At 38.9% G+C, this 15,729-nt stretch overlaps 1 protein-coding gene across 1 annotated transcript; it reads left to right on the plus strand.

The window, feature by feature from the left end:
• Window positions 1-208: 208 nt before the first annotated feature.
• Window positions 209-15,617, plus strand: GLT8D2 (glycosyltransferase 8 domain containing 2). The gene is made up of 10 exons (XM_071551062.1): window positions 209-469; window positions 2,367-2,411; window positions 3,995-4,090; window positions 5,258-5,426; window positions 6,953-7,070; window positions 8,238-8,322; window positions 11,759-11,871; window positions 12,585-12,751; window positions 14,389-14,501; window positions 15,299-15,617. The coding sequence occupies exons 2-10, from the start codon at window positions 2,393-2,395 to the stop codon at window positions 15,469-15,471; spliced, it is 1,053 nt and encodes a 350-aa protein (XP_071407163.1). The 5' UTR covers window positions 209-469; window positions 2,367-2,392; the 3' UTR covers window positions 15,472-15,617.
• Window positions 15,618-15,729: the final 112 nt, after the last annotated feature.

Raw genomic sequence — 15,729 nt, forward strand, 5'->3', positions numbered from 1 at the left:
ACCTAACTTGAAGCTAGACTGTTTAGTAATTTCTGGAAGAGTTTGCTTCCTTTTCTTTCCCCCACCCCCTTAAGACTTTTTGTCTTAGGGGATTTGTTTGCAATCTGCTAGCTGAAGCTCTGAGGCAAGTTTGCCAGATCTGGGGCTGCATCATCACTCTGCACATCTGGAAGTGGTTTATGGGCTCTCATTTCTCCAGTGCGGTGTCTGGACTCTGTGCTATTCCTCAGCAGCAGAGGAGGAAAAGAAAACCAGCACAACTCCAAAGTAAACTTTCAAGAGTCTGAAAAAGGAATTGAATCGTAAAACTGTTACTGTGCCCTGTCAGGCCCTTGTGCTGGTGACTTCAAAGGAGGATGGTGGTCAAGGAAGCTTTGGCAAGAGTGCTTACAGCTGTGGGCTATCCAAGTAAATAGCTCTGCAGCGCTTCAGGAGAGAGGAGTCCCGAATACTGTGCTGCTTTGAAGAGGTAAAAAGACTAATTAAGCAGGAAATATCTGAGCAGTAATGTCACTGTTTCTGAGCTTTCCCTTCTGCAGCCCCTCGTTTTGTTACAGGATTTGGCAGCTGAGTTAGGGACTGCCAGGTTCCAGGAAATAATGCTACAGGGAGGGAAGACGAGTAAATATTTGTAGGGGAACAAATATACCTTTCTGTCCTTAAAACTCAGCAGGTAATCAGTCGGTGTTTCTGAGGCATAGGAATGCTGTAGTTTTAGAACTCAAACTTTTTTAAGTGTCTCTCTGAGTTTGGATTTTAAAATTTTAAAATATGGTTCACTTTATGTGGATTTAATGATTTCTGAGGACATCATGAAGCTGTGGCTTTGCAACTCTCATCTTGCAGTGATCATCCGGACTGTTTGTGGCTATTGTTACAAATGCTAATTCAGAGATCGTAATCAGCTGTATGGAAATCAGTGGGAGGCTGTGATTATCTAAGTGAGGTTAGTAAGTCCAGGAGTGCAGGGGTTCTGTTGTCTCTCTGCTTACCTAAGTGAGTAAAGTTTTTAAATGCATATGATTGTGATTCTTGCGTGTAATGCGTGAGAGAAGGGCCTGCTCAGCTGTGGGGTGTTTTTTCCCTGGCAGAGAATCTTGATTTCCTCTGTGTAAATTAATGCCACATGAAGAGAGTGGTCTGGTGGAATGTAGATAAGTAGTGCAGATGTGAAAGAACTTCCAGAATTACTCCTTTCTCAGTGCAAATTAGTCTTCTGTTGGGACCTAAATACATGTGAATATAAGTGGTCTGAAAAAAAGCCACATTTTAGATTTTTTAATATTTGTGTTGTCATTTAACTAGTTGGTCAGAGACTAATTTCGGATGCTGCCTGAACTTGAGCATGAACCAATGAGAGGTGGTTCGTTTTGTGACTCAAGTTTCAAGAATTCCTGCCATTCTGTCTGTCTCTTCAGGGAGCTGGAATGAACTTCATTTTTATGTGTGCATAGAAACGACCATATGTCCTTATCCACGCTGTAATGTGTCCATATCTGTATGTGTGGAAACTGGAAAAATTGTTTTCTGTCCTATATGTAGCTACATTGTGTAAAGGTTAGATCACACAGTTGTATTTTTCCCTCCCCTCCCCAACTTCTGGTGCTGTTTTTTACTGTTATTTGTTGTTGTCTTGGTTTTATGGTTTGAGTTTTTTTTTTCCATAAACAGTAGTTTGGGGTCCAGAATTCAAACGAATTTTGTGTTTCCCATAATCCTGTATTTTAGGGTTTATGTTCTGTCCTGTCAGGCATAAGGTCATGGCTGCTCTTGGGCCTGGCTTAGAAGTACAATCTTAGGGTATGTTACACAAACTCCCTCCTTGGTGCTAATTGAAGGATACGCCTGTTAGAAAATACTTTTACTATTGCTCTGTGAGTCTGAAAGACACTGCTCCAGTGTAAGATACCCATATATTTGTGAGCATAATCCAGCAAGAGATCAGTATTTGTGACAGGTACTATGTTTTAGGTGAAATCAGAGATAAATGCATTTATAGATTGCACCAGTAGGTGTTTTAATACTTTTTTGCATATTATTTTAGAATACATTAAAAATCTTAGTTATTGCTGGTATAGGTGATCAGAAGGAATTTATTAAAATGGTCTTTTTACAACCTGTCAGTTTTTAAATTAAAATATGAAATATTTCTAGCCAGAATATTAGTTATTTGGTTTTTTTTAAAAAAGCCACCCAACCCCAAAAACATATTTACAGAACTTAGAGTTTTACTTTTACCAGTTTAGCAGTAAAATTTGGTAATTCAAAACCTTGTCCCTGAAATAATTGACTACTATTCACTTCTGGCCCTAATGATTTCTCTCTTTTTTTTTTCTCCTTTAATTATTTTATTTGTTTTATCACAGATCACAGTTCTGATCCAACAGGACACATGGCTCTTTTAAAGAAAAGTAAGAGAGATTAAAAACATTTGAAATCTATATTTTTTAGAAAGATAGAAATGTGAAAAACAATGTCTTGGGCAGCTGTTGTTACAGTTGCGTACAAATTTACAGTTCTTAGTTTTGCTAAATTGTGCTTAACTTTTAGTATACTAACAAGTCTTCTCCTGTTAACTAAGTACAGATAAGTACAACCATAAATCCCATTAATTTAAAATTAGTGATTTACTGCACGAGAGTGGAGATTCTGAAACGTCAAGAGTGCAGGCAGCTTCTGGTTTCATGTGGGTTGTGCCCAGAGCACTGACCCTTTCTTCTTAAGGGAACTCTGCACATTAATGCTGTTCAAAACTGAGGTGTGACCCTAAGAAATGGGGGGTTCTCATCAGATATCAGGGGCAGTGACTGAAAATGGGCCTTTGTTCACCATCAATTTTGTGCCCAAAATTTTGCTGCAGTCAGTGGGGTTTTTTTCACAGAGTCACAGAATTGGGTTGGAAGGGACCTCTGGAGATCCTCTAGCCCAATGCCATGCCAAGGCAGGGTCACCTGGGCAGGTGACACAGAATCACAGACACTATTCTGAGTTGGAAGGGACCCACAAGGATCATACAAGTCCAACTCTTAAGTATAAACCTCATCCGGTTTAAATTAGTGCAGGTTTGGTGATATATGTTTACTAATTTCAGTTTATTCTCATGCTCAGTTGTGGCCAATTGGCCCTTTTGATTAAAATAGTTCAAAATTCTGCTCCCTTTGCTCTTTTATACATCTTAAATACCTTTTATGGTAGTGCAAAAGTAGCAAAGTCGTCTGAAACAAAGAACTGCCATCATCAAAGTAACTGTTGATGATGGTAGTGCATTCCTTCCCCTTTGTATTCCATGAACCCTCCTGGTTCCTGCACACGGTTGGTTTGTGTTAAATGGCTTTAACTTGTACAAGACTTCTAGAAACTGTAAATCAGAATATATAATCCAGTCTTTGCTGTTTCATACCTTGTTTTGATTTTACTAATTAAAATTGCCCTGTCAAAATATGTGTTTTCTAATATTTTGAAGCATTCCTGGTTTCAGCAGCATGCTGGGTTTGTTTTTCTAGAATTTTTTTGAGTTTAGCTCAAATACACCTTGAAGATCTGAACACTGAAATAGAAAAAAATTAATTCTCCTGTATATGAGATTTTATCGGGGAAGCATGAGAGAAAGAAAGGGAAGGTAAAAATATACTCATGATGTTCTGTGAGGGTAAACAGACAAATTAGCCAAGAAAAAAGTTCCAAGCTCATGAGAAAATTCAGAACCCTGTGAATTTCCTAGTATGGATAACCCATATACTTTGTCTTATGATACAGTGAGCAAATTAACCATGAAAATCAGATAGGTGGAAATTGTGACAGGCAAGAAACATGTTTTTAACACAAAATATTCAGCTGAATCAAATAATGTGAGAGTGAAGAATTTGATAAATGCAGCAGATACAGGTTATCATATGTATTGGTTTCACTTTGAACTTTTTTAAAAAAAACCCAAACAGGTATTTGGGAATTAGCTGTTATACTGGTTGTTAATTCATTCTTCCTTTTGTTTCAGTTAACCAGATCTTACTGTTACTGCTTGTCTTAACTGTTTGTGCCATTTTGTATAACAAAGTTCACCAAGCGCCCTCAGCATTAAAAAATGAAACAGGTAAATGACTTGTACTTCTGTTTCATTTATGTTCCTTTTTTATATTCCTTATGTCTTAATTTGAACATCACTTTTCATCTGAATCCTGTTTGCCCTGGTGAGCTACTCTCACCATTGCACATTGTCTGGGATGCAAAATTTCTTGCTTCTGAATTACTTGAATAAAATAACAGGAGATTGATAGTAATGACTAAGAGTTGTCATTCAGATTCAAATTTTTATCCAGATGTCACTGATATAGATGGAAGCTGGAGTATATCCTTATTTGTACTGAACAGATTGGAGCTGTCATGTGGTAATAAACTTGGATCATGACTTCCCTCTTTGGGAATGTTTTGACTTGCTTATTGATTTCAGATAGACCATCAGATCTTGACATTTACAGCAGAAGTTTTTGCTGGAGTATTTATAGTGACAGAAACCTGCTAGGGTTGATATGGTTGGGCTAGTATTAAATGTTAGTACAAATAGCTTATTCACTGTTCCCAAGGTAAACAAACTCTTCCTGGATATAGATCATTTATTTTTGGTATATTTTTATTGGGGTTGTTATGTCTTCAATGGTTATGTTGTAACCAATATAAATATATCCATTTAAGTTCTGTAAGTTAATCAGTGCTAGGGATAAACATCTTTAGCAGTAATGTGACCTACTCCAGTATTGCTGAGGGTTTTTATCTTTTATCATTAGCAACTTCCTGCTGGTACAAACTTTTGCACTATTCCTTTCAAGTCAACTTTCCAAAGGAGTGGAGGTCATGCAATTGCACCGTCCTTTTCACTCATCTCTTTCCTTTGATAATTTTGGAACCTATTGTTCAATTTGTACTAGATGTATCTGAGAAGCAGGAGTCTCAAAGGTATTCAAACCTCTTCAGGTTTCATATGAATAAGCAGCCACATAAAGGACAGGCTGAACTGTGCCCCTGCTGAGCAGAAGATGCTGAGAACTCTCTTGTATATTCTATTTGGAGGCATCCAACAGTCCAGTCAGCTTGCACGTAGTTCTGGATTAGTGATAGCTCATGCTGTGTGCCCTGCAAGATGGGGATGTGTATAGGATCTGATAAGGAAATGGGGTGATGCTGAAATGATTCTACTGCTTGTAGAAGTATTTACTCATTCCCATGACTCAGGTCTGACCTAAAATGCCTTTGTTTCTTGTAGTTGATTTGAAGAGTCCTGAGGAAATGGAAGAAGAAATCCCAGTCGTGCTCTGCGCTGCTGCGGGCAGGATGGGGGCAGCTGTGACAGCCATCAGTAGCATCTACAGCAACACAGAGGCCAATGTTTTGTTCTACATAGTTGGGCTGAAGACAACCATCCCACATATTCGGTATATTCCAGCCTTTCTTTGTTCCATGCTGAAGTCAGAACCAGGTGGTTGTTGTCCCTAGCACAGGCATAGACTTTGGAGGACTTTTCAGGGAAATGTTTCTACATTTTATTTAAGTGGTGCTATTGGTAGCAACCCCCAGGATTCTGTAGGTGTGTGAAGAAGGACCATTTGCCCTGTGTAAGCCACTGACCGGTGTAAAAGGGGGTGAAATAGCCAGACCATGCCCACACCTCTGCTTCTCTGCTTTTTGTAGATAGGCTGCAGAAGAGTCTTTAGTAAGGTAAGTATAAACATTCCCATTCATCACAATCCCACTTTGTGGTACTTCACTTACCTCTCATCTATCTTAAGCTTCAGAACTGTTTAAAACTAATTTCATTTAAGAGGATGAATTCAAGGTTATAAAAAGAGTCCCAATAAGCTTGTAATAAAAGCATGTTTAGGTGTTAAAATTTGCAAACATTGTCTTAAAGAGGAGTAAGGTGTGAATCAAAACTAAAGCAGATTCCTTAGCAGATCTCACCTCTGGCTACTGCCTGTGTGCCCACAATTTGTGTCAAACTGAAAAGAATTTAATAAGTGGAGTCCCACAGGGAGTTTTTCACATCTAGTTCATGAGAAACCTGTATAATAGAGTTTTTTATGAATCTGCAGTTGGCATGATGCAGCAAATTTATTAAGGACAAGAGCTGAAAACAAATTAATCATGATGAACTGGAAAAATTAACTGTTAAATATGATTACCTTGTCATTCCCTCTATTAAATTTAATGTTGGTTGGAATAGCTGATTGTATTGGCTCACAGTGAAGCAGAGGTTCAGTAGCACTCATTTGGAAAACTGCAGAGTTGTGACTGATAACTGACCACACTGATTCAAAGAACAAAAGGCATCAGTGGGTATGCATGTTGACATATATGACCAGAGGAGATGTGAGGAAACTTTTTCCAATCTTGCAGACATTATTAAGGCTTTAAAAAGCGTGGTTAGTTTTAGGTGTCTTCAGGAAGGATTTAGAAGAGAGATCAGAGGAGAAAATAAGCAGTGGTGCTAAGAAATCTGACAAAATAATGAAAAAATTAGTCTAAAATAATATAGTTGGGAGATGATGTGGCAGTAATCTGTAAAGATGTAAAACTGTAAAAGGGAGAAAATAACCTCTCCTTTAAAAGCATAGTAGTTCTCATAAGAAATAATGATCTTTAACTATAGCAAGAAATACACTTATTGCTAGTGATGGTGAAAGATGGGTCATTTGGGCAAGGTATGGAGTCTCTGTTTTTGGCAGTGCTGTGAGGTGTTTATTTTGTTGGGGGTTTTGAATTTGAATGGTGTTTTTGTTTTAGAACAGGTTAAAACAAATACCTGTGTGCAACAGCTATAGACATAAGTGATGTTGTGTTGGGTAGAATAGATGAGTGAGCTGTCAACCTCTCTTGTTCTCCTAAGAGTCTGGAGACTCTTTCATACTGGAAGTACTTGCCACAAACTCTATTTCTCTTATCACTTCTTTTTTAATCACAGAAAATGGATTGAAAATTCTAAACTGAAGGAAATAAAATTTAAGGTTGTGGAATTCAACCCTATGGTACTGAAAGGAAAAATCAGACAAGATGCATCACGTCCTGAGCTACTGCAGCCTGTGAGTAAATGAACACCATATAACAGATTTTTGGTGTTTTAATGCTGATTATAGGCTTTAAAATGTCTTAGATCTGTTCTATTACATGTGGGGGTTTAAGTCAGAGAAGCCACATCAGATCCAGATGCTACACTCTGACTCAGGAAGAAGAAATGCACTGTAATAAGCTCCTTGCAACTTGCTGGGACCTTATATGGTGGCATAAACTTGGTAAATTGAATGTGTTGCATCTTTATGTATTTATTAGGGTGGAGATGTAATAATGTTCATTATGCTTCATGATGCTGAGTTGGCTGAGTTCTGCTCATGTCCAGGGCTAATCCAGAGTCTAATGACTTATCTAAATTGTTACCTGTCAGAAAAGGCAAATCAGAAGTTAAAAATTACTCGGAGTAAGGATCATAATAAAGAACACCAGTTTGACAGAATACAAATCCGTAGTTTTCTCTCATCCTAAATACTACATGCCCTTAACTGAAAAAGGTGTAGCACCACCAGAAAATGTTCGTGTCTGTCCAGAATGTTTATTTTTGCTGCCCTTCTCCGAGTCTTTGACATTTCTAATACATGCAAAAGATTTCAGGCAAGAAATCAGCAGATTAAAAGTGTCCAACCTGGAAATGTAACTTTTAGCATGAAAATAGTAATGGTCTACAGAATGGAGTGGTGTGAAGGACTGGATGTAAAATGGTTGCTCACTGTCTGTTCCAGTGTAAGAACTAATGGCCATGAGATTACATTAATTGGAGTCACAGTCAGCACAAATGAGATGTTGCACACTTTTCATGCAATGAGTACTACATCTCTAGAATTCCTTGCTGAAAGGTCTTGTGGATGTACAAATGTGCAGGGATTCAGTTAGCACTGAAGCTCATATTTAGACAGCTCACACTTAGATCAGAAAATCCCTTGAGGTGAAAACACCTGAAAGGTAAAAGGTTCTGTGAAAAAGCAATGGGTTTTGACTGCTTAGTTAGGGCTGTAGAAAATAGGTAGGGATCGATAACAATCGTAATGATGATAATAGTAACAGAGTCAGCATACTAGTAGAGCTGGGGGGGAGGAAGCAAATGTCACTGTCTAGAGCTCAGTTAAGACAAAAGTATGAGACTACTTCTTTAGACAGCTTTACCATTCTGTCTTTACCATTTTTTTCCTGTTTAATAGCTGAACTTCGTTCGATTTTACCTTCCTTTGCTTATTCAGAAACATGAAAAAGTAATATATTTGGATGATGATGTTATTGTTCAAGGTAAGCTGTCATCTAAAAAGCAGTTTCTAGCAGAATTATAATCAAAGTTATTGCAGTTTTTACAGTCATTTGGAAATATGAGGTATAATGGAAACTAAGGCAGCTGGTAGTAATGTTGAACTTGGGGAAACTACAAATAATCTATTTATCTAAATGAAAGTCTGAAGAAGAACTTATCTGAATATGTTTTGAATAATTGTGATAGAACTTGTATGTGGGTTGATTCTGTTCAATTCCTGAAAGGTATAATGGATTTCTCTTAGATGCTGCAATATTTATTAGGTACGTGACTTGTGTTTCCTGCTAGTATTTGAATTCCTCCAAATGCTACCAATTTCTTATCCAGAACTGCTGTTCTTGAGAGCAAAAGGAATTTATTCAAATAAGAGGATTAAAATTCCAAACACTCAAAATATGATTTGAGCATCTTCAGCTCAGAGTCCAAAGCAATTTGCAGAGTCATGATCAAAGATTTCAAAATGGGAGCAGTTAGAAGATATTCCCATCCTGAAAAAATGTTTACCTGTATCATAAAAGGTAATCTAAATTAGAAAAGCAATTATTTTTTAAGCTTAATTCACAGTGTTTTTTCTGTTCTGTTTCCCAGTAGTTTGTTTTGGTTTTTTTTCCTGTGTAGAATTGTTGTTCTCCCTCATTTTATCATATTTTCTCGTTACTTTATAGCACTTTTCAATCAGAGCATTGTGCTCTAACCCAGGTGGGCAGCTAAGCACCACACAGCTGCTCACTCACTTTCCCCCCACCTCCAGTGGAATGGAGGAAGAGAAAAGGAAAAATAAAAGCAAGAAAACTTGAGGGTCAGGATAAAACAATCAAACAAATAATTGTTTTATAAGCAAAGGGTAAGTGGAATAAGAGAGAGGAGGAGAACAGAAAGCAAAGCCCCTTGGGTGGGTAGACCTATTCCCAGCCAGTTCCCAAACACAAGCTGGCTACCTGAACCTCATCTCTCCTTGCCCACCCCACTCTTTTGTCTTTTCCTGCTGAGCATGTGGCATGGAATAGCTCCTCTGTCAGTTCTTATTATTTGCCCAGTTGTGTCACCTCCCAGCCTATTGTGCACCCCAATCTGTTCACTGAGGGGGCAGATTGAGAAACAGGGAAACCCTTGATACTGTGCAGCCACTGCTCAGCAAAAGCCAGAACATGAGTGTGCCAAAAATCTAAACTCCAGCACCCTATGAGCTGCTATGAAGAAAATGAACTCCATCCTAGCCAGGCCACAGGGACAACAAAACCATTTAACCTATTCTTGTCAAACATTAAAGGGATATTCCAATGCAAATTTTCTCTGGAAAGGATTGAGTATAGCTACAATAAACTTTTTGGCCTAAATTAATCTGTGCTGTAAGAACATTGACCAGCAAATTTACACATGACAAAAGCATAATTCTCCACTGCTTTTCTACACCTTTTTTATAGTTTTGTCTCTTTAGATGAAGATTGCAGAACATCTGCACTTAAAAAAGGGATCACTATTCATTGCTTTATAAGACAACTCTGCCTTTCTCGCTTTAATTTGCAATAGACTTTGTATCACAGTTCTTCAACATGGCCATTTCCAGTGGGTCTCTCTGCTTTTTGGTTTTGTTGTTCTGCCACCAATGGGCAACAGCAATTTTTAACTCTTTGGAAGATTCTGAAAGTCTTCATCTAGACTCCAATTTCATGAGCAGCTCAAGATGAGCCCAGAACTTCCCCTGCAGCCCTCCCTGCACCTGCACAGGCGTTCACCAGAAATGCCAATACTTTCAGCCTGAATTGGCCCTCTGGTAGCAGTCAAGGCAGCATGTGGGGAGGAGGAGAGGTAGGGCTTTCTCTTTCACTAGAGATGTCAGTTTATGTCAGTTGATGGTGTTTGTGGAGCCACAGGAAAAAGGTGCAGTTTCTTGTTACAGCTGCTGCTGCCCAAGCGGCCTCTCCTGTCCCCAGGCATCTCCTGTTACTTGTGTTGTATCTGCAGTTGTGCAGCTGCAGAAGAATCTGATTCAGCTGGTTGACCTGGCAGAAGACTAGCAGTACAAAAAGTAAAGAAGAAACCAAATTAATTTTTAAGTCTTCTTTTTCCTCCCCTTTGCTTCAGCCAGCCTGTCTTGTTCACCCTTTGGCCACGCAATCATAGAGCCCAGAAGTGGGGAATAACAATGGACATGTGGGAGTGAGGTGGAGGGAGGGAGCCTGTCCAGGCAGCTACTCCCTGTGTCTTAGCTGTAATTTGAGACCGTGCTTTGTCAGATGTCTCTGCAATGGGAGTGAATGAAACGTCTCACGGGGTAGGAAGAGAATAGGATTGAACTTTGGGATCATTTATTTGTTAGTTGTTTTCTGCAAAGCATTAAGAACGAAATGCGCTGAACTTGATGTGTCAGCTCAGAATTCTTTGCTTTGATTTTTTTTTAATTTGTTTTTGCTTCTTAAGAAAAAAGCAGAAGCTGTTTAGAATCATGAGAAAACACTTACCAAGGCATGTTACCTTCAATAATTAAGTGTCTTACTAATCAAGTTCTATTTCTTGGTGGGACATGAATCCGAAATCAAATTTTCCAACCACCTGGTGAGTTCAGACAAATAATCTTGGCCTCTTTCAGAAATACCAGTTCCAGTGTTTGCAGTATGGGGGATGTTTTTAGTTACTTGTCTTTTAATGAGCTCACTTCAAGCTACTGGGACACGTGTGGCTTCCCAAAATAATTCATTTTAGTGGTGACCAACCTGTGCCCAGCAGCAGAGCTGGCAGCTGTTGGGGGGTGGATGCAGGCTCACTTGATGGCTGTGGCAGTGCTGTGTTTCCCATCTGCCCTGAAACTGTTCTGGCACATCCTCAGTACCTGCCAGTCCAGTGATGAACAAGGTGCCAGACATTATGTTATTTCCCTCCACTAGGAAGGAGGTGGATGTTCCATGAAGCCAGCAGGGATGGTCAGGAGTGACAGGCACATTTCTGCTAGGCATTGCTCAGAACCAGGAATCTTATGAGGAGGTATAAATGCAGTAACACTGGGAAAAACCTGATCTGTGCAAGAGATTGAAGTGGCACTTCTGTGGGACTTGAAGAGGCTCAGAAAAATTGTCTGTGCTCTCCTCTAAAGGCAAGCTCTATGAATGCAGAAGTTTGCAACCAGGCTTCTTAACAGTGTAATCAGCTTCTGCTGTAGATGATTTTGGACATTTAGACCACAATGTCAATGTATTGAATACCAATGGTAATACTTAAAAATAGGTCTTAGACGTCTTAGGTACAGGACTGATATTTGAAAATTGTTGCATATTACAAAATTCAGCCTTCATCAATATCTGGGCTATCCCTGAAAACTGGTGTGTTTGTAAGTCACACAGATGAGAGCAGATGTTACCCTACCCACCCTGTAACAGTGCAGTAGGTGTTGTCTCATGCCTTTGACCTCTCTGTAATCAGGTGACATCCAGGAACTCTATGATACCAAGTTAGCTCCTGGACATGCTGCAGCTTTTTCAGATGATTGTGATCTGCCTTCTACCCATGAAATGATTAGAAGTGTAGGGATGCAGGTAAGATGCCATTCTGGAATTCTAATAATTAGTTTGTTTACCTGTAAGTGTAAGATGATTTCATATGTTTTCCCCAAAGTGAAAGTTTAATATATATGTATATATAGTTAGTTTTGTAATAGTTTTACAGCTAATTAAGCACTTTCTGGAGCAACTCTGTAATGCTATGCAGAATTGTTTCCTGTAGTAATTTAAACCTCTATTGTTCTTTGGATTCTACTAAGTCACATTTGTTATTTTGCTATTGGTAGATCGTGATCATTTGTATATATGTTATATAATATACATATAATAGATAAATAATTATATATTTAGATTATTTTATGTATCTTCCTAATGAAGACAGAATATGTGACATTTGTATTATTCACAATGGGAATGGAACCTAGGCAAACAATTTAAAGGCTAACTCCTGGGCTGAGTTCCCCAGAATTGTCAGTGCATCCCTGTAGTATTACAAATATTATGTGGAAGTGTCATGCTACTGAAAAACAAACACGTGGTGAGGGAAGAGCCTTATCAAACTTCCACTCTACCATACTGTGGCAATCTGGAAGCACCCTGCCTTTCAGCCTTGTGTCATGTGGAAATCAAAACAGGTAACCACCAACTAGAAACTCAGCTTTGGGAGTGCATATTTAGTCTCCCTCTCAGTGATAGAGAGATGCTTGTAGACATCTTTATAGGGATTCCATACTTTTTTGATTTCTTAGAACACGTACATGGGATTCCTGGACTACAGAAAGCAAGCCATCAGAGATCTTGGCATCAGCCCCAGCACCTGCTCCTTTAATCCTGGAGTAATTGTTGCTAACATGACTGAATGGAAACATCAGCGGATTACAAAGCAGCTGGAAAAGTGGATGCAAAGAAATGTAGAGTACGTGTACAAATCTAGATTTGCACTTTACTCTTCATACTTAATTTACAGTTTTATTTTCTGTTTAAAAGCTCTTAAAAGTCTTTTTCAACTCCAGGCAGTCTTCCTTTTAACTCATGTGCCAGCATTTCCATCTGTTTAAATCTGACCAATTCTGTACCAGGAAACGGCCACCTGGAATTTTAGTCTTGTGTTTAATGACAAAACCACACTTAGTCCTGAGGGACACTGAGAACATGTGGTTCTCATTTTCGGTGACCACCTTCACTTGGGATCAAGCCACTTAATGATCTTCCCTTCTTAAAGCTGTCTTAAAGAAGGAGGAAAGTTTCCTTGTTTGTGTGGGGACTCTCCTATTGTAGGGTCAGTCGAACTGTACCTGGACACCATCTTTTTTGTTTATTGCCAGTAGAAGATACTTCTTTTTCTCCAGTGGAATGAAATTTGACACGAAAAGTATCTTTGTTGTTGACCATGAATGTCGTGACACAGTTGAAACAATCACCATTCATTTTTTATGTTAGTTCTCTGTTAACCTGTATTTGAAAACTTGACTATTTTCTTTCTCTGCAAAGGACTGAATTGAAATCTAGTAAGGCTAAACTGATCCTGAGTAGTTTGTGCTGTTGGGCTGTGTCCATTACTTGTTACTTTCAGAAATGAACAGAGGAGGGACACAAATGAGAACCAGGTGAATGAGTAACAAGCCAAATGTCTGCCTCTTACTCTGTTTATGTAACATATCCTGACAAGACATTGCTGTGCTTTTTAAGAGATTTTAAGAGTAAAAACTCCATATTACTGCAAATTTGATCTATAAGTTGACTTTATGCCTTAATAACCTATTCATGCTCCTTTTAGCTGGATTTTGAAATGGCAGTGAAAAAAAATTGCTTATCAATTGAAATGGAGTTTTGAGGGGAGGTTGTGATTTTTTTTTGTTTTGTTCCTTGGCCTCTCAGCATATTTCTGTATTTCCCAGGTTTCGTCCATGTTGGACTAGGTGGGTGGCACAGTGACTCATAGGTGGGTGGCTTTGCCCACGTGCTGACTGGTCAGTAGGGCCATCAGCACACTGTGGATGGACATCTGGCTGCCACCTCTTAATGCCTCCCCTTACCATGATTAGGCTTGATCTAGCCCTGGATTAACCAAAAATTCCTAGGAAACCGATATTCTTCAGGTATTAATTTATGCTAACTAGGCTTTGACAAAATCTGACTGGAGGTTTGATGTCTAAAAGCTGGGGGAGGAGAAAAGGGCAGGAAAGAGGGGATGAAAGACATGGAAATATGTACATTTTCTTAAGAAAACAGGCTAAATTAGGTTTGATTCCTTTATTTTAACAGCTTTTTTCCTACCATTAACTTCATCATTCTTGAGGACTACAGGCTGTGTGTAGAAGAAACTGGGTTTATGTTGGGCCTGACTCCCATTTTTCTTGGGAGCAATGATTTACTCCACAGATGTTGACATTGCAAATACAATCAATTAACAACATAAAGAAGGAGTTTGCTGAAAACTGGCTTGTTCAAAATGATTTTGAATTTTGCCAGAATACTTATTTTTAATCTTCTGCCTTTAGTGCTGAAGATTCTTTTGAGGCTTCGAATGCATTCTCTTATTTCCTTTTGCAGGGAAAATCTCTACAGCAGCACCCTTGGGGGAGGTGTGGCAACCTCTCCAATGCTGATTGTATTTCATGGAAAGCATTCCTCTATTAATCCTATGTGGCACATAAGGCATCTTGGTAAGTTTAACTTTTCACCATTTGCAAGTTGGAACTAAAGTGGGTGGTTTGTAAGATTCCAGTGCAGGACCTTACATTACTTTATCTCAGGCTTACCTCAGATCCACAGTACATAATCCCTGCTTCCCCCAAGGAAGTCCTGCTTTCTTCAGGGCAGGGCAGAAATTTGGGACTCTCCACAGGGATGCAAGTATCCTAAGAGGGCAAGCAAACAAGATAGTTGCATCCTTGCTAAAAAATCCCAAAGTCCTAATACTTACGAAATTGGATGGAAAAAGGAAGAAGTCCCACATATCAACGACAAAGTTACATCTTTGAAGACCAGCTAACCTCTCCTGCCATCAGCTATGAAAGGATACACGAAAGATCTGAATATAGTAAGAGACTGGAAAAAGTCAAGACAGTTTTTCTAGGCACAGTGGAAGAATATGGGAGGCCTGGCAGCATTTGTTGTCAGCATTCTGGAGGATGCAGTTACCTTGCACCTGGGAGTGATGAATTATCCTAGGAAAAACATACTGCATAGCTGGTGTGGCAAAATGAATAGATTTTAATTCCAGCTATGCCAAGGTGTTAGAAGTGTTGAGAGAAGAAACTTGCTGAGATTATTTGCTGATGTAGCATTAGAGGCAACAAGCTAAAAAAAAAGCTACTCTATCATACAACTAGCTCCTGATTAACATGAAATCATACTAATAAGACTTCTGAAAAAAAATCACCAGAATTTAACTCACTTTATAGTGTCTTCCTTTATTAAAAACTGTATTTTTAATTTTTTTTTCAATCTACCCATGCAGGTTGGAGTCCTGATGCCCGTTACTCAGAGCAATTTCTTCAAGAAGCTAAATTACTTCACTGGAATGGGAGATACAAACCTTGGGACTATCCCAGTGTCCACACTGATCTGTGGGAAAACTGGTTTATTCCTGACCCTTCAGGGAAGTTCAAACTAACTCGCCCTGATAGCTGATACTGAAACCATTTAAATACTGCGAAAGGTAGAGTATTGGATGCATGTAATAGTTTGAGATGCAACACATTGTATGATTAACTGATTTCAGACAATGAATTATGTGTTAAATATATGAATAACTGACCATCACTTTTGCGTGCTTATGGCTGGGGAGGGAGGCTGGAGGGACATTTACACAGTTCAGATTATCTTGACTTTCTGTAGGGTGAGGAAACAGGTTTACTTGACAATGAAGTATTTTCATTAAACACTTAC

The sequence above is a fragment of the Pithys albifrons genome, chromosome 3, assembly GCF_047495875.1.
Source record: "Pithys albifrons albifrons isolate INPA30051 chromosome 3, PitAlb_v1, whole genome shotgun sequence".
Lineage (NCBI taxonomy): Eukaryota > Metazoa > Chordata > Aves > Passeriformes > Thamnophilidae > Pithys > Pithys albifrons.

Bases quoted from the DNA above. Each gene is read 5' to 3' on its own strand.
- GLT8D2 (XM_071551062.1), top strand. The intron at 5,427-6,952 runs GTATATTCCAGC...TTTTAATCACAG, and splicing joins ACAACCATCCCACATATTCG to AAAATGGATTGAAAATTCTA. The intron at 14,502-15,298 runs GTAAGTTTAACT...CTACCCATGCAG, and splicing joins GTGGCACATAAGGCATCTTG to GTTGGAGTCCTGATGCCCGT.